Raw genomic sequence first — 27622 nt, 5'->3', positions numbered from 1 at the left:
TAGCCGGACGAGCCGCGCCGGCGAGGAGCGCCAGGCTGAGCCTGCGCGGCGCATGCGCAGATGCGCAGGCCAGGACCAGGGACGGGGGCGAGGAGCACTGCGCAGACGCGGGTGCAGGACCGGGCGGGGCGGGGCGGGAAGGGGGGCGCGCATGCGCAGAAAGCGCTCCGCCAGCCTCGGCCTCTCAGCACCCACAGTTCCGGGCATCGGCCGTATCCGGAAGTTCGTGAGAGATCTTCCTACGTTCATCCTCTGATTCCTCCACAGCCACTTCCACTTCCGCAGACAGTTCCGTTCCTCTTCCCGCCGTCCGCGACCTCCCGGTTTTGTTTCCGGGGGAGTAGGTCGCTCACGCTCGGAACGCCCAGGGTGTGTCTCCGCCTCTGATTGGCTAGCTTTATGAATAAATTAGAGCGGGACTAAAAGGTATGCGTTTGTCGTTTGTACATGAAAATCGGCCGGAGAAACCGGAACAAGCGTTCGTTTTCTCTAGGTGCGGGTTTCTTGGCCCGTGTGTCAATGTGCGGACCCAACGGAGATGTCACCGTAACCGTGAGATGATCTCCTCGGCGGCCCGTAAATACCTAGCCCGCGCGCGTCCCTGCCGTGTTGTATGAAAGGAGAGAAGGTTAGCACTCCCCTTGACAAGGATGGAAGAGGCCCTTGGGCCTGACAACACGCATACGGTTAAGGCATTGCCACCTACTTCGTGGCATCTAACCACTGTTTTCACCGTGTGCGGAGCGCCCAGGACTGGAACTGGAACTTGACACTGTGGCTCGTTGGCTCACTGCTCCCCCATGAGCGACGTCATTTTCTTCTGGAAGACTGAGTATTAATATCTCCAGTGTAGTCACACTCCCAATTCTTGGTTCTATGAAAAGGGAACCCTAAGAAAACGAGCTTATTTTCTCCAGTGCTACCTGATAGTCATACTCATATTTGACAAAAAAAAAAAAATCATAGGATAAAAGAATGGTCAAGCATGGTTTACCTGGACTCAAGAATCAGTCCTAAACCTCCCATTTCCTGGCCCCCAGCTCTGGTGAGGACTGGGTGGTCAAGCATGGTTTATCTGGACTCAAGAATCAGTCCTAAACCTCCCATTTCCTGGCCCCCAGCTCTGGTGAGGACTGGGTGTTCCAACATCTCAGACCGTGGTTTGGGGTTATTTTGGCCGGTTGAAGGGCTTGAACTCTTGACGTATTTTGCTCAGGGCTGGCCACTCTACCACTTAAGCCACAGTACTGCTTCCAGCCTTCTCTGTGATGAGACTGGAGATGAGACTTACAGACTTTTCCTGGGGACAGCCCGCAGACCTCAGCCTCTCAGCGTATCTCGGACAACGGGCCTGAGCCACGGCACTTCCCTGCCACGGGAACATGTTTAAGGACAAACCTAGTTAATCAGACATCTACGTACATGTGCACCCTCTGGGGGTGGACACGACCTGTAACTTCATTCCCACTCGGAATCTGAAAGGGGTTTGGGGACTTGGTTCCGTGGAAGAACCCTGGGTTCTGGGGAGGAAAAAACTCAGGGTTGGGGGAGGAAGTCAAGGACCTCAGAACAAAAAATAGGAACAACTGAAATCCCCTCGGTTGTCCCCCGGATTCCTAAGGGCCTTTGGACCAGCACGTGAAAACTCACGACGGACAGAGCTCCAAGGGCCACCCTCATCTTCTCCAGCAGCGAGAGATAGGAGGAGGTGGAGAGCAGAGAGTCACTTCCACTCTTCCCCTATGACAACTCCTCAAGGTTAAGAAAGGACTGGGGAGGCCAGGCCCCAGGGCCTCACACCTGAGGCTGCGCAGGAGGCTGAGATCTGAGGACCAACGTTCAAAGCCAGCTTGTGTACTCTTATCTCCAAGTAAACACCAAAACAAAAGCTGAAAGTGGGGGTATGACTCAAGTGCTAGAGCCTCCGGCCTGAATCACAAGAGCTCGGAGACAGCTGGTGAAGACAAGAGGGACTGGGAGAGAATGAAGGAACACAGATACTTATTACCCGACTCACGCAACTGTAACCCCTCTGTACATCACTCTATTGCAGTAAATGAATAAACATTTTAAAGTTCCTGCTTCAGCCTAGTGGCTTGGCTTCTTACGGAAATAAGGAGTTACTTTGGGATAAGGATGGAGGTTTGCTGTTGTTAACGTAAGCTTTGGTTTTAAAATCTTTCTTGTTCTAAAAGGCTCATGGTATCCTTAATATGTAGCTTTTAGATCCAAACAGTACAAGAGTGAGGACTCAATATTTTTTTTTTAAGGTTATCCTATGAAATGTCAAGCCCAACATCACTGGTCATTCTTGTTTTAAGTTTCAGCTTTTTTCTTTTGGTCAGTTTTGGACAGTGGGTTAACTACATCATTCTCCCTTATTAATGAAATTCATAGTCTTAAATTGACACACTTATTAGGCAAGTTAGGTGTAGTAAATCTAACCTTTAAGGTTGACATGGGCTCACACTTGGCTTATGACTGATGGACCTGAGGAAATTCCTATAAATGAATGCTTCCTATAATTGATAAAATATTTATCATTTAATAATCACATTTAAAACTTATATTAAGTGTAAATCCCAATGACTTTCCCTCACTTGAAAACTTAGTGGGGATAAGCCATTTTGCTTTGTGATATTAAATTTAACTATGATAGTTAATTTTAATTAAAAAGACATCTTGTATTCATTAAAAGTACTTTAATTTAACGGGGGAAAACAAGATGGGGGGGAAGGGAAATGGGGACCATGACATGTGAAAGGGTATCAATGTGTGGGAATTAAGGCACCATTTATCTGGCAAATATCATGTAACCCTTCTATTAATTACAATAAAAAATATATATAAAAAAAGTATTTTAATTAAAAAAAAAACAAAAACAAAAACAAAAACGCTAGCCACAGTACCCAGGCCCTAAGTTCAAGTCCCAGCTACCCGCCGCACCTCCCACCCCATCGCCAAAATAAAAGTTTATACTGTGTAAAAGTAGGAAATTCTTAGACAAAATTACAAGACATGAAAATCTTTATTTTCAAAAAGAATGTCTTTTTACAGAAATCTACAACAGAGTTCAACTGTAGAAAAAATAAACTATCCTCCAGAACTCAGCTCTGGACACAGTGAGCTCCCATCCCTTCCTGGAGGGTGGTGGTGGAACGGCCTCACCCTGCCAGGACACCCAGAGGCGACAGAAGGCTGGGACCCATGCCACGGAAGCCATGCTGAGCAGCCACAGGCCTCTTCAACCAGGGAGGGGCAGGAAAGCAGCAGCCTTTCTTCTTTCCTGACCCACTGAGGACTGAGCCGCCCCCTACCACAATGGACAGTTTTAGAGGACTCCAAGAGGCCACGCAGGCTGGGCCATGACTAGGGCACCAGCCACCCACAGCACCTAACCCAGGCTACTAGACTCGGCTGCACTGCAGCAGATTGGCACCCCATCCCCACACCGCTGACCAATTGTGAGCAGCTCCCAGCCTGACCACCTCTGCTCCAGACCACTGCAAAGGACTGACCTGGGAGGGACTGGCCAAGAGTAACAGTGGGGCCCCACAAGGAGCTTCTTCAAAAAGCTGCAGAAGCGGGGTGCGGGGGGGAGGAAGAGCCGTGCCCCCTCCCCAGCTGGTCAGCATGGCCAGATCTGACTAGAAGCGCCACAATCCCCTACACCACAGCACCAGAAGGCTGCCTCTAGCCCAGCTCCCTTCCAGCTAAGCACCCTCCCTCCCACTGCCACCCTGGGCCCTCCATGGCACACTGTGCCCACAGGAAGCTGGCTGTTGGGAGGGCACAGCCAGTCTGTGGGGAGAAGCCCTTTCAGCCTCAGCCCTGTGTGAAACTTTCTAAATGTCGGGTGGAGATGAGCTCACATCAGAAATCAGGGACCATAGCACACGCAAAATCCCACCCTTCACACAGGGCTGTGGACACCATCTGCAGTCCAACTGCTAGCTCTGGAGTACGCCATGACTCCACACAGAGACAGCTGTGTTCCCCAGTGACAATGTCAACCACTGGAGGTGGCACCCAGGGCCTGGTCTGTAGGAGATGGAGGTGGTCCAGGCCCAGAGAGACCTGACAACAGCTCCACATTGAGTAGTAAGGTATCAAAAGGGTACAGAACAATTACTGGAAAAAACACAACCCATGATAAATTGAACGTCACTCTCGTGTAATAAAAAATTAAAAATTTGTGTTGCCTCTGAGCACAGAACAGACCAGGACTCCCACATAGACGAAGACAGACAATTGGCAAGAAATGTCCCAGTGACTGGTGAACCTTCCCGTGGCAGCACGTCCCCACTGCCAGTGTCTTCAGAGAGGAGCTGTACTGGGCCTGTTCCTGCCTGTCCCTAGGTCCCCCAGGCCCTGGCCACAGGCACGTTTCTTGCCAATCCAGGTCCTCTGACTGCAGTCTCTGTGGCGGCCTGGGACTCAGCAGTCGCTCTTCCACAACTTAATTGTCTTGTCATTCTCTAAGGCTGCAGAGGCGATGATGTTTTCCGTAGGGTGACAAGCCGTTGAGATCACAACATCTGAAAGCCCAGGAGACTTGGTCAGGGGTGCCACCCTGACCAAGCTCTCTGGGCCCCGCAGGCTTGGAGACAGGCCAAGTGAGTCCAGGCTCTAACCAGTGGCCACAGGGGGGCTCGGTGCGAGCACTTGGAAGGCCTAGAGCCTCTGGCAGCACCTCACCTCCAGCAGCACACGCTCATCTGGGCCCCAGGCTGGCTGCTCCCACTGTCACCTGCCTCACCTGCCACAGGCCTGAGTTCTGTGGGGCTGTTCAGTGCCCGTTGGGGCAAACCAGAGCCCAGGCAGGAGTTGGCTGGCACAACCAAGCCACTACAAATTAGCACTACCTGTGTGCTGACAGCGTTGTACCATGGGGTCCCAGGCCTGCCTGTTTCCTGGGTGACTTCACAGCCACAGCCAGGAGTGTGGAAGGTGACACCAGATGAGTCCCCACACGCAGAGTTGTGCACTCCCAGCAGGGGCAGCTGTTCTCAGGGGAGGCAGGGCCGCCCTCCTGAGGTTCCCAGGGGCAATGCCCCTGTCTCCCCTAACACAACTGAGAAAGGCAGCTAGCATGGCGGAGTCACTGGTGAGAGCCAGGCAGCAAGTGCTCACTACACATGTGCAGGCCAGTTCTGTGAGGAAACACCACCCGTGTGTGAAAGGGCGGGAGACCGAGGACAACGCAGCTCCCCGCCATGGAGGCAGCCACAGCCTACCAGCCCAGGACATGAGTCAGGACCATATGACCAGCCCCGAAACCCCACACAAGAGGACCAGGCCCACCTGTATGGCCCTGCAGCTTCTGCACTATCTCCTTGGTCTGCAAGTTCCAGATGTATACAAGGTTATCCTCAGAGCCAGACACAATCCACTGGGCCACGGCAACAATGGGTGGGAGAAACACAAGTCCAGGGTTCAGCAGAGAAATGGAAGCCTTTTCTATCTCCTTCCATCCCCACTCCCACCCATCCTTCTGGTAGCCATGTGCAAACCCGTGCAGCACTGCCCCCCCCCCCCCGCACCGCCCAGGGCCTGGAGCCTCACTTGCCACCACAGGAGTCTGTCAGGGCTAAGACGCTCCCGAGCCCACTGTTCTCTTGCTGCGTGTCAGGCTCACGTTGCCAGGTCATTCAGGCAAGGGCAGGGATACTTGGAATTCAAGTCATGTAGGTGTGTCCTGACGGGGCCCCACTAACAAAGCAGACCCAGAGGCAGCTGGTGAGCCCCCTTCCCTTCCTACACACACAAGCATCAAGTATGACGCTTGCTTGGCACATGGAAACAGGGAAGGCTCCACCTTGGCCATGTGGCCACACAGGAAGGAGGTGGGAGCAGCAGGGGTTCAGTAAAGACTCACCTTCCCGCCCGTTACAGAGAAATTGGCAAATATGCAGTATTTCTCATTTTTGTGACCAGTGTATGTCTTCAGGCACTGAAAAGAGAAGAACAGGCCCTTAATGCAACAGCTGCCGCACAGACATCAAACTGTGCAGGAGGTTAGATCTGGATAACACTCCAAATACACACAGGTGCAAGCTGTAACCACAGACCAGCGGGCCATAAAACCCCAGTCTGTCAAACACCTGAACCACAGCAGCTCTGCAAGCAACCAGAGCTCGTCCTGTTTCAGCCTGAGTCTGCAGTCCTCACCCCCTCGTTACCCAAAGCCAGCGTGCCGGAGCTCACCTTCCCCTTGCTGTAGTCCCAGAGTTTCAGCGTGCTGGAAGACAAAGAGAGGGCGTCAGGGGCTGTGCCTGCCTCTGCCACCACCTCAGCAGGGCAGCAGTGAGAACCAAGGGAGAGTCCTGCCCAAGGGGGTGGGTGCCAGCCCCCATCACACATCCAGGCACTCCATGCCCACAGAAGCAAGCACCAAGCCCCCAAATTCTTGTAGGTCAAAGGGACTTTTGGAGTGGAGCAGCTGGGTTATTGCTGGCCCTGAATCAGAGGCCAGCCTCACCGATAAGCTGCTGGGCTAGGGTGGCAACACACACCTGCAATACCCCTTTCTGGAGCCCTATGCCTGCCTCAGTCTACACCCAAAGGCAACAGCATCCTCTGCAGTCCCTCAAAGAGCAATGGCCCCCAAGCACAGCCCATAGAAGCCCGGGATATGTCCAGCACAGAGCCTCCACGGGCTGCACACAAGTACTGGGGGGGAGGGAGGGGGTTGAATGCTTACTTGTCCAGTGTGGCTGCCAGGATGTATTTGCCATTCGGAGAGAACTTCACGAAGGACACTGGGGGGTTATCATCATCTGCACAGTAAATAAGCCACAGGGTGACCAGAAGCCAGACACGCAGAGCCAGTTCCCATCACCGTGCTACCAGTGGCAACCCTTCCCCCGTCCCAGCCATGCATGGGTCCTTGAGTCATCGGGAACAAAGGGCCTGAGGCAAGGACAAGGACTAGAACCCTACCCTCACAGGGTGCCCCCTCTGGTGTGCGCCTGTGAGCCTCGGGGACCAACCACCTCATGTGGCATCCTTACAGATGTCCAAGGATGATGAAGTTCCTTCCAGAGTGGGGACAGTAGGCAGTAACAGCCACCCACTGGCTCTGGAGCTCAGTACTCACTTCTACTTCAAATGCTCTGGCTGCTAAGCTCAGGCCTTGAGGGACAAGAGGAGGTACAGAGCCAGGCCCGCTGGAAGCGGTGGTGCAACGGGGGAGCCTCCTACAGCAGGCCCAGGAGGCCGCTCTGGCCAGGTGCGGGGGGGGGGGGGGTAGGAGAAGGAGTGTGCCCAGGGGGTTCTGTCTGTCCATTAGAGCACTCGCATTACCACCACGGGCGCGTTGAGGGCTCTGCTCCCTCAGGCTGGTCACCCACACTGCGAAGGCACACACGAGACAGTGAGGGCTGGAGGCCGGCATTCATGCAGCCCACACTGAGGGCTGTGCTGGGGTGAACCCCAGGCCTGGCTCGCACTCCATCCACTGTCAGCATCAGGGTCTGTGTCCCAACACCTCAGCAACACAGCCCTGTCTTGTGTCCACATTCCTAGCCCCGAGGGGGAAGAGCCCGGCAGGAGCCCAGCCCTCATTTCCCCAGCACACAGTCTGCAGCGGAGGTACTCAACTGCCAACTCCTGCCCCAGCACAGAGAGACTCATGGGTTCACCCAACTGCAGATAGAAAGCATGGTAAGAGATAACTCAGGCACTAGTGCACACACCTATCATCCTAGTTCTCAGGAGGCTGACATTTAAGGATCAAGGTTCAAAGCCAGCCCAGGAAGGGAAATCCAGGAGATTCTTACCTCCAATTAACCACCAAAGCTATGGCTCAAGGGCTAGTCTTTTTTCTTTTTTTTCCCCAAGTGCTAGTCTTTCTTGAACACAAAAATTTAAGGACAGTGCCTAGGCCCTGCCTTCAAGACCCACAACCAGCAAAAAGGGGGAAAGTGGGTATCTGAAGCTGTGGTTCCGTTTTAGCACCCCAAACAATGAACAAAAATATCAGGTACCAAGTTTGAGTCCCAATCTCAGCAACCTCCCAAAAGAAAAGGCCAAAATAAAGGCCAAAAAAAAAAAGACGAGAGAGAGGGAGAGAAAGAGAGAGAGAGAGAGAGAGAAAGAGAGAGAGAGAGAGCGCTATAACGTTCCCAGCAGGAAAACTTGTCACCACAAGGCGAGTGCAAGCCTGAGCAGCGAGGGCCACGCAGGACCAGCTGGTGCAGCCCTGAGCAGCGTGGAGTGCATGGGGCCACAGCGGCACAGGACCACTGGCTGCAGCTCAGACTCTGCGCCTGCCTGCCCCAGCATCACCCGTAGACTCTGCAGTCCTGCCAACCACAGCAGTGTCTATATTGGCCACGTGCCTCTTGCTGACACTAGTGAAAGTAGTGACGGTCTGACAACTGTTTTGATTCATCTACAAACCCCATCACCTTCTAAGAGGACTTCAATACCTGTGGAAGGTCCTGGAGCCAAAGGGATGGCTGGTCATGTTAGGTGTCTGCCCTGTAAGCCCAGGACACCCTGCAGAGCATATGTAAGGAGCTGAGTGCTCATTATCACAGCCCTGGCCTCTGCCACAGGTCACCAAAGGACGGCTCTAGAGACAAGAGCTGGGTGCTCACTCTGGGAGGAAGACACCTGACAAAAGGATTCCACTGGGGGAAGCTGGGGTGCAGCAGGCTGGCCTCCCACAGGGATACCACAAAGGCCACTGCTCCAGCTCAGCCCCAGCAGGTGACCGGGTCCATCTTTCCTTAGAAGACAAGCAGGAAACAGATCCAGACAGGGGAAAGATGACATCTTTAAGCTAAGCACAACAGCCAAGAAGCAGCCTGCCAACTCAACCCGGACATCCAGCCCAAGGACCACAGCCTGTAGAGCTGTCCTGGCAGTCCAAGATGGCTAGACATGTAACCAAAGACTAGGAGGACAAAAAGGCTGGAGGCACTACCTCTCCCAAGGGACTCATCTCCCTACCACCCCCCTCGGGCTTCGGGTGCTAGGGGCAACCCAGCAGGCCAGGTCAGCCCTTTCCATCTCTGACCTGATGTAGCCATGCTTCAGGTTACACGTGACCAGCCTCCTGGATGTCAGCCCCTTCCAAGTCCCACTACCCTGACCCCTGACCAGCCCACCTGGACCACGCCAATCCTTCCCTCCTTCCTCATCCCTGCCACAGAGTAACCCCAGACAGACAGCGCAGGCCAATGGCCCCAAAAAGCAAAGAGCAGACATGGCAGCAATTCCACAAAGGAATGAGCATGAGCTCCTTGCAATGGGTATGGGCGCACAGGGAGAAGCGTGTGTGTGGGTGTGTGGGTGTGTGGAGGGCAGCAGCCCCAAGATAAAAAGTCTGGACAAGCGCATGACAACAGAAGGCTCCAGAAGGACCGCTGTAAACACAGATAGCAAACACCTTGGGAGGAAGGTGGCCCTGGCAGCCTGCGTGGACTTGAGCCCAGAGCCAGCCCCAGCGGCACAGAGCACTCACCGATGAGTGTCTTCAGACACTGGCCGGACGCGGTGTCCCAGATGCGGCTTTAAAGCAAGAACAAAACAAAACAACATGAGAGAGCCAACGGCTGCACTGCTGGAGACCTCATCCTCATCTCTAGATGCCATGCTCTACTCACACATGCAGCCACCCCCCACTGTAAGGACACAGGTGAGACAGGGCCTGCAACCAGTCTTCTGTTAGGCAGTACCCCAGCCAGGCACAAAGGCAAAGGCATACCTCTGCTGCCCAGGGGGAGTAACCAGGCCTACTCTCCTCTCACTAGCCTACAGGCAGGCAGCAAACCCTAGCAAAGGCCTTGCCCCCTCCCTGCAACCTCCCCAAGCAAGATTTTATAAGCCCAAGACTGGATTCAATTTCCTGGACAGCCCATCAGTTAAGCAGCAAGTAAAAAATATTTGGGCAAGCCAAGTGGCTCATACCTTTAATCCTAGTTACTCAGAAGGCTGAGATCTAAGGACTAAGGTCAGAAACCAGACCAGGCAGAGGAAAAAAAGCCTAGGAGAATCTCATTTCCAATAAACTACTCAAAAAAGAACTGAGAGCCCAGTGGTGGCTCATACCTGTAATCCTAGCTACTCAGGAGGCTGAGATCAGAGAATCTCGGTTCAAAGCCAGGGCACTAGGGAAGGTGAGACTCTTATCTCCAATCAACCTCAAGAAAATGGGAAGTGAGGCTGAGGCTGAAGAGCTCAGGGACAGCACCCAGGCCAGAATTCAAGCCCCATAATCCACATAAAAAAAAAAAAAAATGTCAAGCACAACCCACACTTCCCTTTCAAACCCTCCAGCACCTAACACACCAATGAACTCATGATCAAGCCTTGTTCAAACCCCACAATCCGCCCCCCACCAAAAAAACAAAAAAAACAGATTGTGGCACTGTGGCTCAAGTGGTAGAATGCTAGGCTTGAGCAAAAAGTTCAGGCCCTGGAACTCTAGAACAAATTACCCTCCTACCACCCAGTTCCAGGGTTCCTGAGACTTCTGCTAACACCTGCACACAATGCAGCTTCTGCAGGGGACCAGTGCTAAACCTCAGCACTGCCTTGGTCCTGGTACCAGGCCTCTCCCAGGTCACCTTCCCCTTGATTCCCTTAATTCTCTTAGCACTCAGCTCAAATGGTTCACAACAAATCTTGCTTTATTTTAGGCTGAGGTAATGTGCTTTCTCAGCATCCTAAGTAGGCATCATACTCAGGCATTCTGTGGATTTTATTTCCTTTTTTCTTTCTCTTTTTTTAAAGAGTTATAAGGCTTGAACACTGGACCTGGGCACTGTCCCTGAGCTCTTTTGCTCAAGGCTAACACTCTACCACTTTGAGCCACGGTGCCACTTCCAGTTTTCTAGTGGTTAATTGGAGTAAGAGTCTCACAGACTTTTGTGCTGGACTTTCTCTGCCGGTTCTGAACCATGATCCGCAGATCTCAGCCTCTGGGAGTAGCTATGATTACAGGCATGGGTGTTCGATTTTCTTTGTATTCTGCCTTAAAGAATTGAGGCTCAGGACACACACTGCCCTCAAGACTCCCTCTCCCCTCACTGCCTGAGATCCTCAGCTGGACATCATCATGCTCTCTGGGCTCTGTTCTCCTGCTGAACTTGTTCCTGATCATCCTGGCACATGCCATCCCACAGAGATCTTTCCCCCACTTTCTTCTGGCAGAGACAATTGGGGGTTTCTGATGCAGCTGGCAGGGCCTATGGCTTGCCCAGTGCTCCACAGCTCACACCCAACTTGGACCCTGATCTGTCATCAGCTGAGGGACAACATGCAGGTGTTTACCCAGTTCCCCAAGGGAAAGCAGAGCAGAGGTGATAAGAATCATGGATATGTCAATGGATTAAGTCAGCCCAGCACCACATTGGTGGCTTTTATGTTTTCGGTTTTCTGGTGTCTGAACTGGGGCTTGAACTCAGGGTTTAGGAACTGTCTGGGCTATTTCCCCTCAATACTAGCATTCAATCACTTGAGCCACAGCTCCACTTTAGGATTTTCAGTGGTTAACTGGAGATAAGAGTCTCACAGATTTTCCTGCTCAGGCAGGATTCAAACTGTGATCCTAATATCTCAGCATCCAGAGTAGCTAGGATTACAGGCACGAGCTACCAGCACTGGCTCAGCTTGTTTTAAAAGCATAAAAACGTGGGCCGGGAGTTTGGCCTAGGGGTAGAGTGCTCACCTAGCATGCACAAAGACCCGGGTTCGATTCCTTGGTACCACATACACATAGAAAAAGCCAGAAGTTGTACTAAGGCTCAAGTGGTAGAGCTCTAGCTTTGAGAAAGCCCAAGAACAGTGCTCAGGCCCTGAGTTCAAGCCCAGGACTGGCAAAAAAAAAAAAAAAAAAAAATGTAACCAGACACCAGAGCCTCATGCCTATAATCCTAGATACTCAGGAGGTTGAGATCTGAGGATGGCATTTTGAAGCCAGCCAAGGCAAGTTTGTGAGACTCTTACCTTCAATTAACCACCAGAAAACTGGAAGTGGCACTGTGGTTCAAGGGACATAGGGTGGTAGCCTTGTGTTGAAGAGCTCAGGGACAGCTCCTAGGCCCAGAGTTCCAGTCCCATGACCAAAAGCCATATAATGAGTGACTGTTGTCCTTAATGCACTATGTTATCGCTCATCTCTTTTGCTATCCCTTGGTTATCTCATATTGTTACAATATTTCACCTTGTTATCTGATATATTCTATATGTGCTTAATTGGTTATTTGAAATTGCATAGGGAAGGGGGGAAATCAAGATAAGCAGGGGGAGGGTGGGAGGGAAATGGGGACCATGTCATGAAAAAGGGTATGTTTGTGAAGTTATGCATCTTCTATCTGGTGAATATAATGTAACCCTTCTATTAATCACAATAAAAAAATTATTAAAAAAAAAAAACACTAACATAAAAATGTGTCTCTACAGAGATACATCTGCCCACCTTTCACAAGTCTTCGTTTTCTTTTTTTGTCGTTGTTGTTGTTGGCATGGGACTTGAACTCTGGGCCTGGGCGCTATCCCTGAGCTCTTCAGCTCCAGGCTACCACCCTACCCCTGAGCCACCGCACCTACTTCCGGTTTTCAGATGGTTAACTGGAGGTAAGACTCTCTCGGAACTTTAGTGCTAGGCTGGCTTTGAATGGCGATTCTCAGATCTCAGCCTCCCAAGTAGGTAGGATTACAGGTGTGAGCCCCTGCAAGTCTTATTTTCTGACATGCTGATAAGGAAACACAGGCAATGCTGACGGGAGGGATGGCCATGCCACTTTGCTCCAGTCTTGGCAGGTAGTTTCAGCCTGTCTCTGCATATTAACAAGTTTGAGCTTACAGAATTGCTGGTACCACGGGACTGTCCTACTGGGAGTAGGATCAGCTGCTGTATTATTACTACATCAGGTGCCCTCTGGTCTCTACAGAGATAAGCCCTATGAGTCTTCCTTGAATTTGCTGACACAATGCCATCATTTCCTGCTGTTGGCACTATCCTAGTCCTTTCACTGCTCTCAGACTTGCTTAGTCATACAGTCTCTATTTGATGCACTGTTGGACGGACAACACCATCCGTATTTTCTGTGGGATTCTGGCATTGATATTCACTCATGAGCCGCAATCAGGGTTAGGGAACTATAAGACGGGTCTGGAAGACGATCACAACTTCTCCTTTGGTCTGGAGACATATACTAGCCTTATAAGTTTGTTATTTGAGCTGGGCGCGGTAGTTCACGCCTATAATCCTAGGTACTCAGGAGGCTGAGATCTGAGGTTCAAGGTTCAAAGCCAGCCCCAGCACAAAAAGGACCTGAGACTCTTATCTCCAATTAACCTCTAGAAAATGGGAAGTGGGGCTTGGCTGAAGGGTAGATTGGTAGCCTTGCGCTGAAGAGCTCAGGAACAGTGCCCAGGCAAAATTCAAGCCCCATGATTCCCCCCCCCAACCAAAAAAAGAAGTTTGTTATTTGATTGGATGCAGGAAGTGCAATAGTCCTTTCTACCAGACACTTCCTCAGGACTCCTCTGTGATGACTCCACCCCATTTCCCTTCTTGGGCCATCTCAAAGCCCAGGGCACTGCTGGGGAGAACAGGGCCTTCTCCCTAACTGTGGCCTCCCCTTTGATCTCCAATTCAGCTTTGTTCCCCCCCTTAATTGTGCTTATAACTCCTGACCTTCCTAAATGAACTTTATGAACGTTTCTTACTTCTTTTTCCTATTTCTTCACCTTTTAGCTTTAAGTCCTCCTACCAGCCTCTCTGGTATTCTACTTCTATGGTTTCAGAAAGGTTCTTTAGGGCCATGCCCATGCACAACACACAAACTGTCCCAGTCTTTATGCAGACACGCAGTGCTTGCTCTACCCCTGTGGAGGTGCTGGGAGGGCACCCAAAACAAGTCCAGGCACTCTGTAGCCTGTGGGTCTCATCCACCTGCCATTCCTACATATGTCTTTTCCACTGCACTGGCCAACATCTGCAGGTGGCTATGGCTTCATCATGGATGTTACTGGCCTAGACAGCCATTACCATACAGCACTGGCACAGGCAGGCACAGCCCGTAAGACCCATCCAGACTCAAAGTACTGTGTTCACCCTGGCCCTTTGGGACTTCAACTTGGCCACCCTGACAGATCCCTGAAGTCCAGCCGGAAAGTAGTCCTTCAGGCTGACTTCCACCCAAGGTTCCTGCAGGCCCAAGGTCCCTGCAGCAGTGACCGCCGGCACAGAGCACACAGGAAGATGGGAAGTCAAGCAAAAGCACTGCAGGTGCTGGCCTGAATTCTGGAGAACTTGTATCTAACAGTGTGCATGTCCCTTCCCCACACACACAAAAAGGGAAGAAAACATGGTGAACCCTAAGACTATTCAGAGCAAGACACTAATCCCAGCTGCTGCAAGCCCTGAATCCCAGGTCTTCTGTGAAAGTTAAAACAATGTCAAAAGCACAATACATGTGCTCTGTGGCATACTTGCCCAGCACCACCAAAAAAAAAAAAAAAATTAATTCTCCCCTTTCTAGTTTTGTTCTCCATCTTCCTGTCACTTGGTCAGCAATCCACCAGCTCTCTGGCCTGCTGTCAACCTCAGTCCCGGGACACTTCTCTCTGCAGGGGTGGGGTAGTCACCCTGAAGACCCCAGGAAGATTCTGCTCAGATCTTCACAATTACCTCACTTTAGGTGCTTCTTAAAGGATTATAAAGTCAAAGCCTTTAAAAAAACAAAACACCCCAAGCTTAACATGGGCATTCAGTTTATCTGTGGCTCCTGAAATGCCTAGGACCTGCTTTCACTCTCGTCACTCTGAGAGGTCCTATCAGCTTACTGACCACCAGCACCCCATGCCCAGGATACAGCTCCAGAACTTCTGTGTGCGCGCCAGTCCTGGGGCTTGAACTCGGGGCCTGAGCACTGTCCTGGGGCTTTCTCAAGGCTAGAGCTCTACCACTTCAGCCACAGCACCACTTCAGGCTTTTTTTGTGTATGTGGTATCAAAGAATCAAGCCCAGGGCTTCATGCTTGCTAGGCAAGCACTCTACCACTAGACCACACTCCTAGCCCTGAGCTTTTCGCTGAAGGCTAGCACTCTACCACTTGAGCCACATCACCTCTCCCAGCTTTTTCTGTTTATGTGGTACTGGAGAATCCACCCAGGGCTTCATGCATGGTAAAGAAGCACTCTAACAGTAAGCCAACTCCCAGTCCAGCTCCAGAGCTTTCACTGCTACCCTTACCTCTATTATGGACCTAACAAGTTAACACAAACATCCATATCCACACTTCCCATTTCCTACAGCCCTGCCCACTAAACATCAAAACCGCCTCCAGCAAGGTCAGACTTACTCAGCCTAACTCCAGGACTGCAGAGCCCACAGTCCCATTCCTCCTCCTTTCATTCACTTGCCCAGGGCCCATGCTTCAGTCACAGCCAGGGCACAGCCACCACTTCCTATAAGCTTGGACAGGACACACACCTGAGGAGTGGGCTATGTCAACACAATAGGCTGCCAGGCTGTCTGGAGGCTTTGGCACCCCCTCTACCTCCATGAACAAGCCCTTGCTTACATCTCCCTGTGCTATTCTTCATCCTCTGGACTCACATTGGGACTGTCACCCATCTGCAGCCCCATGGGGGACACAAGCTTCTGGAGAGTGAAGGTCAAGTTCCCTTTCCACTGCACACTGGAGCTAGAATGGACCAACAACAAGCCTTGAATACTTGCCAAGGCCTTACTTGAAGTAAGATTCTCACTTGGCCTGGGCCCTGTAGTTCCCATTTTCCCAGCTGTTCAAAGGGAATCCAGAGAATCATGGTTTAAAGCCAGCTGAGGCAAAAAAGTGCAAGACCACATCTCCAAAATAATCAGCAAAAAAGCCAGGATGGAGACATGCCTCCTGGAAGAATCAGCCTAGAAATCTAGGACCTGACTTCCAACTCTGGTACTAGCAAACAAGTACAAATAATGTACTTACCAGAGACCATCGTAGCTACTTGAGACTATTAAGGATCCATCTCGATTAAAATGAACCTAAGAATTCAAAATTGAGAGAAGAAAAGCTTATTGCTTAATCATGAACACGTGGCTTCTCACCCCAATGCCCTTCTGCTGAGAGCAGATGGCAAGCAATAATGACGTATCATTATTCATGGAGGCACTAACAGGACGACTATTGCCACCTAATAGCTCCAGGTTTTTGTTTGTTTGTTTGTTTTTGGGGGGTGCCAGTCCTAGGGCTTGAACTCAGGGTCCAGGTGTTGTCCCTGAGTATTTCTGCCCAACGTTGGCTCTCTACCATTTGAGCCACAACTCCACTTCTAGCTTTTTTCTTTTTCTGATGGTTAGTTACAGACTTTCTCCTCCCAATGGCTTCAAACCTCAACCCTCAAACTTTAGCCTCCTGAGTAGCTGGGATTACAGGAATGAGACACCAGCACCTGATTCTTTGTAATTTACTGAGTGCTGTAGACTAAGCACAAAATATGCTAGGGGCTCCACCAAGCATCCAAAGTTCTCACCACTAAGTCACTGCTCTGGCCCCAGTCATCAATCAGAGCTACTCCACTCAAAATTCACCTCACCTCCCATTCCACACTCTTTTCTCCAAATGTCCTCTCCTCTCAAGGGACCACCCCTGAAAACCCTTGCCCACCTGCCTGTTCAGCACCCACAAAAGGGCATTCAGTGCTCACCACAGGTACCCCATGCACCCGCCCTCCACAGCGGACTGAGCGGTCTCATGGTGACAGATACCAACCTCTAGTCACCTAAAGAATCACTTGGACACAGCAAGCATAGGTCAGGGGCCCCCAGCACACACCAGGTACTTACGGCTGACACTGGATCTGAATGAGCAGGCAGAGTCTTGAGGCACTTCCCAGTCTTCACATCCCAAATCCTCACACTTTCATCAAACTACATGAGAGGAGATGAAAATGACTCTGCAGACCCCCTAACCTCTCCACATGCTGAACATGGCTGTGACCTGTCACAGAGCCCCCAGGGGAAAGACCATGTACTTACAGACCCTGAGACGATAAGATTGGACTGTGGGTTGAAGTTGCAGCAGAAGACGTAGTTGCTGTGCCCTTTCAGAGTCTTCAGACACTTCCCCTAGGGCACAGAGGGATCAGACCACCATGCTCCCGGCCCCAGCTGACCACCTCCTGCCCTTCCGCAGCCACAGAAGCTTCCCTGGGGAGGATCAGTGTCTTACCGAGCTCACATCCCATATCTTCAATGTTTTATCATCAGAGGCAGACACAAGGAGGTTGGAATCCGATGACCAGGCCACATCAGATATTCCCTTGGGAAGGGAAAAAAAAGTGACTTGCCTTGGGACAAAATAGAACTGACCAATAAAAGGCCCAAATCCTGCAAATCAGTGAGTATGCAATCCTAGCTGCTCAAGAAGCTAAGACCGTATGATTCAAAGACAGCCCAGGCAGGAAAGCCTCTGACTCTCATCTCATCTCCTACGTAAAAAAGCTGGAAGTATGGGCAGAAGAGTTTGACATAATGATAGAGTGCTTGCATAGCATGCATAAAGACCTGACCTGGGTTCAACTCCTTGGTACCGCATACATAGAAAAGGCCAGAAGTGGTACTGTGGCTCAAGTGGTAGAGCTCTAGCCTTGAGAAAGTCCAAGGACAATGCCCAGGCCCTGAGTTCAAGCCCCGGGACTGGCAATAACAACAAAAAAGCTGGCAAGTAAAGCTGTGGCTACAGTGGTAAAAAGCTGTGACTGCAGCAGTAAAGCACTAGCCTTGAAAAAAAAAGCACAGGGTCAGCACCAAGACCTTGAGTTGCCAGAACTGGCATGCATAAATAAACAAACAAATAAATAAATAAATAAATGCCACATTGCAAATGGGCTCCAGGCTCCCGTGAATCCCCTGGCCAGTGTTAACTTAGGGCCCACGGGATAAGCCATGCTCAAGGGCTCTGCCAGGCCTCAGGGATGGCACATGCACACCTGTGGCCACCCAGAGTGCTTTTACTAAAACCAGACTACCAGGAAGCAGCACAGAGGAGGTCACGGCGGTACCCACCAGCCCAGACCACCCTAGTCGCCCTGTTCCAACTGCCAGGGCTACTCATGTAGGAACCTACCAGCTTATGACCAGATATGGTTTTCTCAAACTTTCCATCATAGGCTCCCCAAATTTTAATCAGTTTATCAGCAGCTAAAAGAAATTAAAAAAAAAAATTAGCCAAGGCTCAGAGAAGAAAAGCAGCTGTTCAGGACATAACTAACCAGCACCAGCACGAATACTCCCACTGAGGCCCGCCTGGTGGAGGGAAAAGCTGGAGCCTCAACCCTTCACTCCCAGAGGCAGTGGTGAAGTCTCTACAGGCCGCACTAGCTCTGGAGAGCACATGCAGCCCTAGGAAGCCACCTAACCCTCCCTCCACTCAGAGGACCCACACGCACACGAGCTTGCCAGCCACTCTCCATTCGGGCTGAACTTCACAGAGGACACAGCTTTGGTATGGCCAGCCAGGGTGAATTTTAGTGCGTAGTTGGGTTTAACGGGTGTAGGCTGTTGGAGAAACAGTACAATTTAGGTTAGCTAAGCGTAATAACCACCACAGTTCCATTCATCCAGCTGACTTAATTCCCAAAATTAACATAGCCTTCAAACTGACTGCATTGGTGTGAGGCCCGCCTCAGTGCTGGAGACTACTTCTCCCAGTTCCCACCTCACACCTCAACTCCATCAACCAAGCTGGACACTGAAGCCCTCACAGCACCTGACACTGCCGAGCTACCGGCAGAGCTGTGCCATGTCTACCTCCAGAAGACCACGTGAAGGCAGTACTCTCCCTGCTTAAAGGCTCCTAGTTGCCTGGAATGGAGTCTGCACACCCACTAAGGCACCGGACCGTGTAGACTTGTCCAGACTTTGGTCCACATTTACAATCGCCACCAAGGATCCGTATTTTTATAATCTCACACCCTTCCCATCTACGTGACAGGTTTGAGATCTACCATTACACTGAGACCACTAATACAACTGGCAGCACATTGGCACCAGGGAGCCCAGGAACGCACCTTGCTCTGGGTGGCTGATGAGGAAGGGGTGGGTTGTGCTCTCGCAGCCTCCGCCTCTGGCTTCTTCTCCTCCGTGGCCATGGCTCAGAAGCCCACAGGGCAGGCAGGAGCCGTGGATGGAGATTCACAAAGCAAGAGGCTGTCTGTCTGCTAGAAGAGCCTAAAGTGAAGAGATGGATAAACAAATCATTTTATTTGGTTATCTGAAATTGGATAGGGAACGGGGGAAAACAAGATGAGGGGTGGGGGAGGGGGAAAGGGAAATGGGGACCACGACATGTGAAAGGGTATCAATGTGTGGGAATTAAGGCACCATTTATCTGGCAAATACCATGTAACCCTTCTACTAATTACAATAAAAATATATTTAAAAAAATTAGAAATTGCCAGGGCTGAGGTCTGTGACTCAGTGGGAGAGTAGCTCAAAAGCATGTTTCTTACATTCCCTGCTCTGAACTGTTCACTCCCTCTACTTATGCTCTCTGTAACCCCAAGGAAGACCACACTACAGGAGCCAGAAACTAACATGCCAATGACAGCAGAGCAGGCTTCAAGGTGGCATCTGGAAGTTTGTCTGCCACACAGAGCATGCTCCCAGCTGCTGCCTCAGAGGCCACAGATCAAATCCACTTCTAAAAGGCCGAGAGCGCAGGACTAAGAAGATTGATGTGCAGCAGCAAACCAGAGGGGGCTCTCCCTCTCTTTCTCTGCTCCTGGAGGTTCCCTGTCCTGCCAGCAGTAGAAAGAGTGCAGAGGATAACGCTGAAAATGTACAATTGAGATGTACAAGGGGTATAGCCCCAAACCAAGAGTGCCAGTTCTCTCTATCCCAGCAACTGATGAATGCTGCTACTTCACCGCTGCTCACAAAGCACACAGGCGACTCTGCAGTGGGGAGACAGTTAAAGAGAGCACCTTGTAAATGTCACTGGCTGCCAGATCCCCAACCATTAGCCTAACGAGTTAGTGACCTATAAATTCTAGCTTAGAGCTTAAAACTGAAATTTGCCAGGTTCCATGTTATACAAAGGTGAAATGGATGCTATCAAAAAGAGCCCGTGAGGGCTGGGAGTCTGGCCTACTGGTAGAGTGTTTGCTTAGCATGCACGAAGACCCGGGTTTGATTCCTCAGTACCACATACATAGAAAAAAGCTGGAAGTGGTGCCGAGGACAGTGCTCAGGCCCTGAGCTCAAGTCCAGGAATGGCAAAAAAAAAAAAAAAAAGAGCCTGTAGCCAGGTGCTGCTGGTTCACACCTATAATCCTAATTACTCAGGAGGCTGAGCTCTGAAGGTGGCAGCTCAAAGCCAACCCATGCAGGAAAGTCTGTGAGACTCTTATCTCAGAAAAAGCTATTAGTGGCACTGTGGCTCAAGTGGTTGAACACTGGCCTAGAGCACAAAGAGGCTCAGAGACAGCCCCCAAGTCCCAGGACCCCGAGGGGGAAAAAAAAAAAAGCCTTTCTAAGCCAGACACTAGTGACTTACCCTTATCCTCCTCCTAGCTATTGAAGAGGCTGAGATGTGAGGCTGAGGTTGCAATCTGACGCCAGCCAAGGCAGAAAAAAATGTCTGAGAAGTGACCGCATCCAGGCCCTGAGTTCAAGTCTCAGGACCCACAGAAGAAAAAGCCTACATCTTCTGCATGGGAGAGTTATTTTACTAAAGGGGAGGGTATAACAAGGTTTGACTCCTCACCCCGCCAGAGGGAACATAGCCCCTGGGTGCATGAACACAAACACCTACTCTACAGAGTGGGACCCGTGCTGTTGGAGCCTGGAGCAGAACCGAGGCGCAGAAGAGGGGCGCGCAGAAGAGGAGCGCGCAGCAGGTACTCCGGGGACCCCAGTCAGTGGAGGCCCAGCCACCACCCCTTCACGTGCTCGGCCACACGGGCGGGGCGTGGTGGGCGTGGATGGCGGTCCACGGGCCGAGGGCACCCGGCCTCAGGCCCCCGTCCGCGGCACGGAGCTGCTCTGCAGCGCAGCCTCCCGAGGGGCCGGGGCGCGGCCGCCGGGCACAGCCCGAGACGGCTGGGACGGGCGCAACGGCCGAGCACGGCGAGGGCTGGCGGGCGGCGCGCGCGGGCGGCGCTCACACCCCACACCCGAGGGGTCGAGACAAGGGGGCGCTGGCGGCCCAGCCGGGGGCGGCCGCGAGGGGGGCGGGCGGCGCGGGCGGCGCGGCCGGGCCTCGGGCCCGCGGGACACGTGCGGCGGCCCGGGCGCGGGGAGCCCGCCGGGCCGCTCCCCTCGCGGCCGCGGGCCCGCACGGCTCCCTCACCTGCCAGGCCTCGGCGGCAGAGCCGGGCGCGCGGAGTCGCGCTGGTCGCCGGTGCGCGGGTGCCGACGAACCGCGGGACGCGGTGGCGGTGGCGGTGGCGGCCGCGGCGAAGGTGGCGGCGGCGCGCATGCGCGGAGGGGGCGGGGCCGGGTCGAAGGCGGGGCGACGGGGGGCGACGAGGGTCAGAAAGTAGGGGGCGGCGCAACGCCTTAAAGGGCCAGGCCGTCCACGGCTCCGACTTCCTGCTCGTAGGCCCTCCTCCCTCGGCGGGTGGCGGCCGGCGAGCCTCCCGCGCCTTCCGGATGTAACCCAGCCGACGCGCGGGAACGCGAGGTCGCCCGCGGCTTTGCCCACCGACGGTTAGGGCGTGGCCGCCCCGGCCCGTCCCCGGGCGACGTCGTCCCCGCCATCCTGGCCGCGGGTGGAAGGGCGCCGCCCGGAGCCGCCCGGGCCGCAGCGGCACCCGCGCTTCCCGCCCGGGCCCCGGCCCGAGAAGACAGCCTCGTGCCCCCTGTCCACACGCTGCTAGGAGGGCGCCTGCAGCCGCGGCGGGAGCCCCGCCGTCCGTGGTCCCTGGGCGGAGGCCACCCGGCTCGCCCGCCGCCCCGCGCGCCCCGCGCGCCCCGCCGCCGCCGCCCGTGGCCGGGCCTCCCGCTCCGCACGTCATCGGAACAGAGCTGCTCCCAGGCGTCCCCGGAGTCCTCATCCCCCTGGAAGGGCGTCATCCTGGCCGCTCAGGAGGCTGAGGCCTGAAGACGGCCGCTCAGAGGCAGCCTGGCAAGGAAGACCCGTGAGACCGGGCACTGATGCTGAGCTGCTTCTGCTCTTGGCCCACAGCTCCGCCCGGGGCCTTCTCGGTGCGGGGGGTGCCGAGTGTGGGGGCCCCCGGGAGGGTCCCCGTGCAGACCCCCAGGCCCCTGGGCTCCACGCAGTGACCCGCTCGCCTGGGTGACTGTCACCCGGGAGGCAGGCACCTTCCCCTTCTGAGGTCACACCTCCTTGGTTAGGCCTTGCCCCTCTCTCCGTGGACGCTCACTGCCCTCCCATACACTTTGTGATGGTTTACGCTGGGAGAAAGCTTACACGGAAGAACCCACCACTAACCACATTCCCAGTCCTCGGAGAGATGCTCAACCCCAGCTAACTACCAAAAAGCGGAAGGGAGAGAGGTGTGGCTCAAATGGTGGAGTGTAAGGTTAGGAGACCTAGGGAAAGGGCTGTGGGCTCCCGGATATGGGTGTGGGCGCATCTGATTGAATTTATAGTGAAAGGTAGGGTACGGTTTCTATTCAGCTGTGTCTGGAAAACTGCTTTTCTTCATTCTGAGCACCATGTGCTCTGGATTGTTTGATAACAAGTCCGGTCACTTTATAATAAATTAGTATTCTTATGTACTGTGTTCTTTGAGCATTCCTTTAACATAAAGAATGACTTTTACCAAATGCCCTGGGTTTGTTCTTTCTTTTCTTTTTCTTCTACCAAATGCCCTGATTTTTTTTTCTTCTTGTTGTTCCTGGGGCTTGAACTCAGGACCTGGGTGCTTTTTGAGCCATGACTGTACTTCCAGTTTTCTGGAGTCTCACAGTCTGGGCTGGCTTTGAACCACAGTCCTCAGATCTCAGGATTAAGGCAAATGCCTGGCCAAATGCCTCCTTCCTTCTTTCCTTCCTTCCTTCCTTCCTTTTCTTTCTTTTGTCAATTGTGGGGCTTAGAACTCAGGGCCTGGATGCTGTCCCCGATCCCTTCCACTTTGATTAATTGGAGATAAGAGTCTCAGGGGAACTTTTCTGCCTGTGCTATATTTGAACCATGATCCTCACTCAAATCTCAGACCCTGAGTAGTGGATTACAAGCATGAGCCAGGAGTGCCTCACTCCCTTTTCTGTTTTTTTTTTGTTTTTTTTTTTTTTTTTAGCAGTACTGGGATTTGAACTCCTGGCCTTAAGGTTGCTAGGCAGATATTCTAACTCAGATGCTCCTTTCAAGCCAATTTTTTCCATAAACAATGTTGTAATTTTAAAGGTCAGAAGATTCCCGCCCCCACCCCCACAAAGTGTCTTTCTCTAAGATACTGTTGCTCAGTTCTCAAGGATTAGTAACCATTTAGGCAACTGAACAAAGCCAAGAGTTACTTTAAACACACACACATTACAACTCTCAGTTTAGTGATGGAATGTGAAATTTGAGGCAAATACCTTTAATCAAGCTTGTCCCTAATTCAATGTTATTTGTTTTGCCTGTTCTAAGGCTTGAGAGGTGGGTTTTGTTTTTGTTTTTTTGTTGTTGTTTTTGGTTTGTTTGTTTTTTGCCAGTCCTGGAGCTTGAACTCAGAGCCTGCGCACTGTCCTTGGACTTTCTCAAGGCTAGAGCTCTGCCACTTGAGCCCAGCACCACTTCTGGCTTTTTCTGTGTATGTGGTACTGAGGAATCAAACTTGGGCCTTCATGCGTGCTAGGCAAGCACTCAACCACTAGGCCAAACTCTGGGCCTCCTGAGGCATGAGCTTGCCTGGTTCAACCAGTGTTCTACCATTTGAACCACACTTCCAGCCCAGGTATTTTGCCAGTTAAATTAGAGGTAGACTTTTCTGCCCAAGCAGGCTAGGGCAGTCACACCAAAAAGCCAGAAATGGAGAATATTGCTCAAATAAGAGAGTGCTAATTTTAAGCAAAAAAGCTCAGGGACAGCACCCTGGCCCTAAGTTCAAGTCCCAGAATCACCACAAAAATAAATTTCTAGAAAGTTCCTCCCAAAACCTGACTTAAGGCCAGGCAGGGCTAGGATTATGGCTTAATGATAGAGTGCTTGCCTAACATACATGAGGCCCTGGATTCAATTCCTTGATAACCACATAACCAAAAATAAAATTAATTTTTAATAAAAATGCCAGACAGGGCATATACCTATAATCCTAGGCTGAGATATGAGGAGTGTGGCTTAAGGCCTGCTGGGGCACTAAAGTCCATGAGACTCGTATCTTCAGTTAACCACACTAGAAAACTGGAAGTGGTGCTGTGGTTCAAAGTGGTAGAGCACTAGCCTTGAGCTGAAGAGCTCTGGGACAACACCCAGGCCCAGAATTCAAGCCCCATGACTGACAAAAAAAAAAAAAAAAAAAAGCGCCAGGCAGTGCTGGGCCACCCTTCTTCCTTGCCTCCAACACCCATTGTCCACCACTGGGGCTTTCTTTCTGCCTTGATCCCCCCAGCTCTGGTAGGAAGCACTCCGCCCCCCCCCCTTCATAAACACTCTAGGTCAGTGTCACCTGGACTGGGGATTGGGCTCCTCTCAACCTATGTACTCTGCAGTTGGCATAAGAGGGGGAGGGGACATCTATTAATCACTGATCATTGTACACTAGATCCTTCATCAGTGCCCGCCTCTACTTGGCCAGCATTGTGGGAGCCACAGGCCCTGCAGGACACCCGCCAGCCCAGGTAATAGATTTTGTATCAGTTCCTTTCCCCTAATAACTCTGCAAGGGGCTGCCCATTTGAGCTGTTGGCCACCATATCCAGGTCCTGGGCCCCTCCTTATGTCCCCACACAGCCCTGGTGGTCACAGGAAAGGTCCTCTCTATTCTTTTTTTTCTTTTTTTTTTTTGATTGTAGGACTTGAACTCTGGGCCTGGGTGTTGTCCCTGAGCTCTTCAGCTCAAGGCTACCACCCTACCCCTGGAGCCATAGCACCACTTCCAGGTTTTCTGGTGGTTAATTGGAGATAAGTCTCAAGGACTTTAGTGCCCGGGCTGGCTTTGAACTGTGATCCTCAGATCTCATCTTCCTGAGCAGCTAGGATGACAGGTGAGAGCCACCTCGAAGTGGGGAGGTACCCTCCCCCTGCCCCCCCACCCTCGTTCTAGCCCCAGACTATGCAGCTGCTTCCCAGTGTTGCCAGTCCCTGTCCCTTTGTCCCATCCCTCCGGCTCCTTTTGTCCCCCACACGTGCTTCCCTTCAAGGTGACTGCTCTGGGTGGCTCTAGTCCACCTTGACTTCAACCCCATGACCACCACGCTCACTCCTTGCCCCAGAAGAGCAAGGCCCTGGCCAGGCCTCCTCACATCTCAGAAAACTGTACTGTTTCTTTCTCTAGGCACAACTGTCCCTGCTGACAAACGGGGCCGCTCCCTCACCACTGCCGCAGGGCCTCCTGGGCAGCTGGGTGTGGGCAGCGTGGCTGCATCCACATGGGACATTTGCTCTCACTTCCTGCCATATTTAAACACGTGCTAAAGTTGCTTCAGAGACTCCATTCTCTTGGTTCAGGCCCTTGAGTTGGGCCCTCCTCCGCCTCCAGGTGGTGCTGGGAGCTCAGTCACAGAGCCAGGGGCATCAGGGCCCTCCTGGCCCAAGGGCCAAGCGGGCGGGTCTCTAGCAGGAATCCCAGGAATGCAGGCCTGCTTCCAGAGCCCAGCAGCACCTGGGGTCTGCAGAGCCCTGCCCAGCCCCAGAAGGCAGACAAAGACCAGAAGGCAGACAAAGACCAGGCAAAGCCAAGGGGGTTACTCGTGCGTGTGTGTGTGTGTGTGTGTGTGTGTGTGTGTGTGTGTGTGTGTGTGTGTGTGGACTGGGGTTTGAACTCAGGGCCTGGGGCTGTCCTTGGCTTTTTCACTCAAGACTGAAACAGTACCACTTGAGCTATAGTTCCCTTTCCAGTTTTTTTTTTCTTTTTCTTTTTTTGGGGGGCCAGTCCTGGGGCTTGAACTCAGGGCCTGAGCACTGTCCCTGAGCTCCTTTGGCCCAAAGCACTTGAGCCGTAGTACTGCTACTGGCCTTTTCTGTTTATGGGGCACTGAGGAGTTGAACTCAAGGTTTCATGCATGCTAGGCAAGTACTCTACAACTAAGCCATATTAGCAGTCCCCCAACTTTTTTTTTTTTTTTTTTGGTGGTTAATTAGAGATGAATCTCATAGACTTTCCTGCTAGTCTGGCTTAGAACTTCGAACCTTACATCTCAACCACCTGAGTAGTCAATATCGCAGCCTGAGCCACCAGTGCTTGGCTGTGGTTATGTGTATAGGAAGTGAAGATGTGGTGGAGGGAATCTAGGTGACCGTGCTGCTGAGGCTCCCTCCCACTCTGCCCTTGTGGTCTCTATAGCCCCACATGTATCCTGTCACACACCGGCCCTTGGGGAGTAGGAGCTCATGTCACCCAGTGGGACTGTGCCGCTAGCCATTGTGCAGATTGAAACCTGGAATTCAGACACTGCCTTTGGATGCTGGGCTGGAAGACAGCTTCTTCCCAGGATGTCATCATGAGGAATTGCTTGTCTGGGATAAAATCCAGGATCGCACATGTGGTCAGGGGGTGGAAACATCCCCCAGAGGTGGCCTGTGCTTGGATGAACATGTCAGCTTGGCATGCTCCCTCATCTAGGGATGGAACAGGAATTCCAGGGACTGAAGCGAGGGTCACAGGGGCCGACAGTGGTAGAGCTTGTGCTTCTGCCTTTCCCACAGGCTCGCTGAGAATTCCCCAAGGAAAGAGCAAGCAGCCTAAAATAGTGCAGCTGAATGCAGAGGCCTTTGCAGGATGGGGTGGGGGTGGGGGTGGGAGAAGGGTTTGCAGCTCCCCTAAATGGCCTCTCCCTTTCCTCCATCCTCTGGGGGGTTATTTTCCTCCCCACTCCAAACAAACTTACATCTGCAGGAATGTAGAAGAGGCTGACTTCCTGGGGCCAGCCCAACCTCGGGGACAGAGCATGGAAGGCTGGGCTGGCCAGTGTTTGCTGGCTTCGGGAAGAAAGATAGGCTGAGCAAAATCCAGGCAGGGGAGAATTCAGTTCCTGGGCTGAAGAGGGTACCTTAACCTTCTCTCCCACCTCAGAACCTTAGGTTAAAGTTGTTGGAAACCAGAGGAGTAGGGACTGTGAGGTCAAGGGGTGGGGAGGAGGGAGACCTGGCTGAACCATGGACCCTGAAGCAAATAAAAATAGATCCAACTGTTAGAATGGAAGATTAGTCTAGTTCCAAGGCGGTCTCCATCTCCAATGAGATAGCCAGAAAGCCCCGGCACAAACAGGCCATACAATTGGAGCCACACAATCAGTCCTGTCTTCATAAACCAGAGCCCCAAGCGTCCTGGGGGTGGGGGTGACTGACCCCAAGAGTCTTGGTAGTCTTGGTAGCCCTGCCAAGTTAGAGATTGGAAGGACTGGAGGAGTGGATCTACCCATCACATGGGCCTTTTCCAGGAAGACAGAAAGAACCCCAGTGGCCTGCCTGTTCCCTAACAGGGGCCATGCACATGACCATCACCATTGCTTCTTGTGCCAACCAGCCCTGTCCCTAACTTCTGCTCT

General features: G+C 52.3%; 1 protein-coding gene and 1 non-coding gene across 3 annotated transcripts; one reads left to right on the top strand and one right to left on the bottom strand.

Annotated features, from left to right (window-relative positions):
* Positions 1 to 606: 606 nt before the first annotated feature.
* Positions 607 to 732, top strand: LOC150066113 (U6atac minor spliceosomal RNA). Its single transcript, XR_016535062.1, has one exon. It is a non-coding gene; the product is annotated as a U6atac minor spliceosomal RNA (small nuclear RNA).
* Positions 733 to 3009: 2277 nt separating this feature from the next.
* Wdr5 (WD repeat domain 5) lies at positions 3010 to 21443 on the bottom strand. Of its 2 annotated transcripts, none has more exons than XM_090330897.1 (14): positions 21318 to 21443; positions 19036 to 19195; positions 18415 to 18523; positions 18093 to 18166; positions 17196 to 17285; positions 17003 to 17092; positions 16811 to 16894; positions 15954 to 16009; positions 9473 to 9519; positions 6704 to 6779; positions 6208 to 6241; positions 5879 to 5953; positions 5305 to 5392; positions 3010 to 4538 (listed from the first exon to the last, which is right to left on the bottom strand). In XM_090330897.1, exons 2-14 carry the CDS (start codon positions 19114 to 19116, stop codon positions 4438 to 4440), a joined length of 1005 nt encoding a protein of 334 aa, XP_090187023.1. In that variant the 5' UTR covers positions 19117 to 19195; positions 21318 to 21443; the 3' UTR covers positions 3010 to 4437. The 2 variants fall into 2 exon arrangements, with proteins under 2 accessions (XP_090187023.1, XP_090187024.1); XM_090330898.1 differs by lacking the exon at positions 21318 to 21443 and adding an exon at positions 19562 to 19579.
* Positions 21444 to 27622: the final 6179 nt, after the last annotated feature.

This window comes from Megascapheus bottae, chromosome 3 (genome assembly GCF_031878675.1).
Source record: "Megascapheus bottae isolate mThoBot1 chromosome 3, mThoBot2.hap1, whole genome shotgun sequence".
NCBI lineage: Eukaryota > Metazoa > Chordata > Mammalia > Rodentia > Geomyidae > Megascapheus > Megascapheus bottae.
The sequence above is the reverse complement of the archived record's forward strand: the minus strand, read 5'-3'. Positions and strand labels throughout refer to the sequence as shown.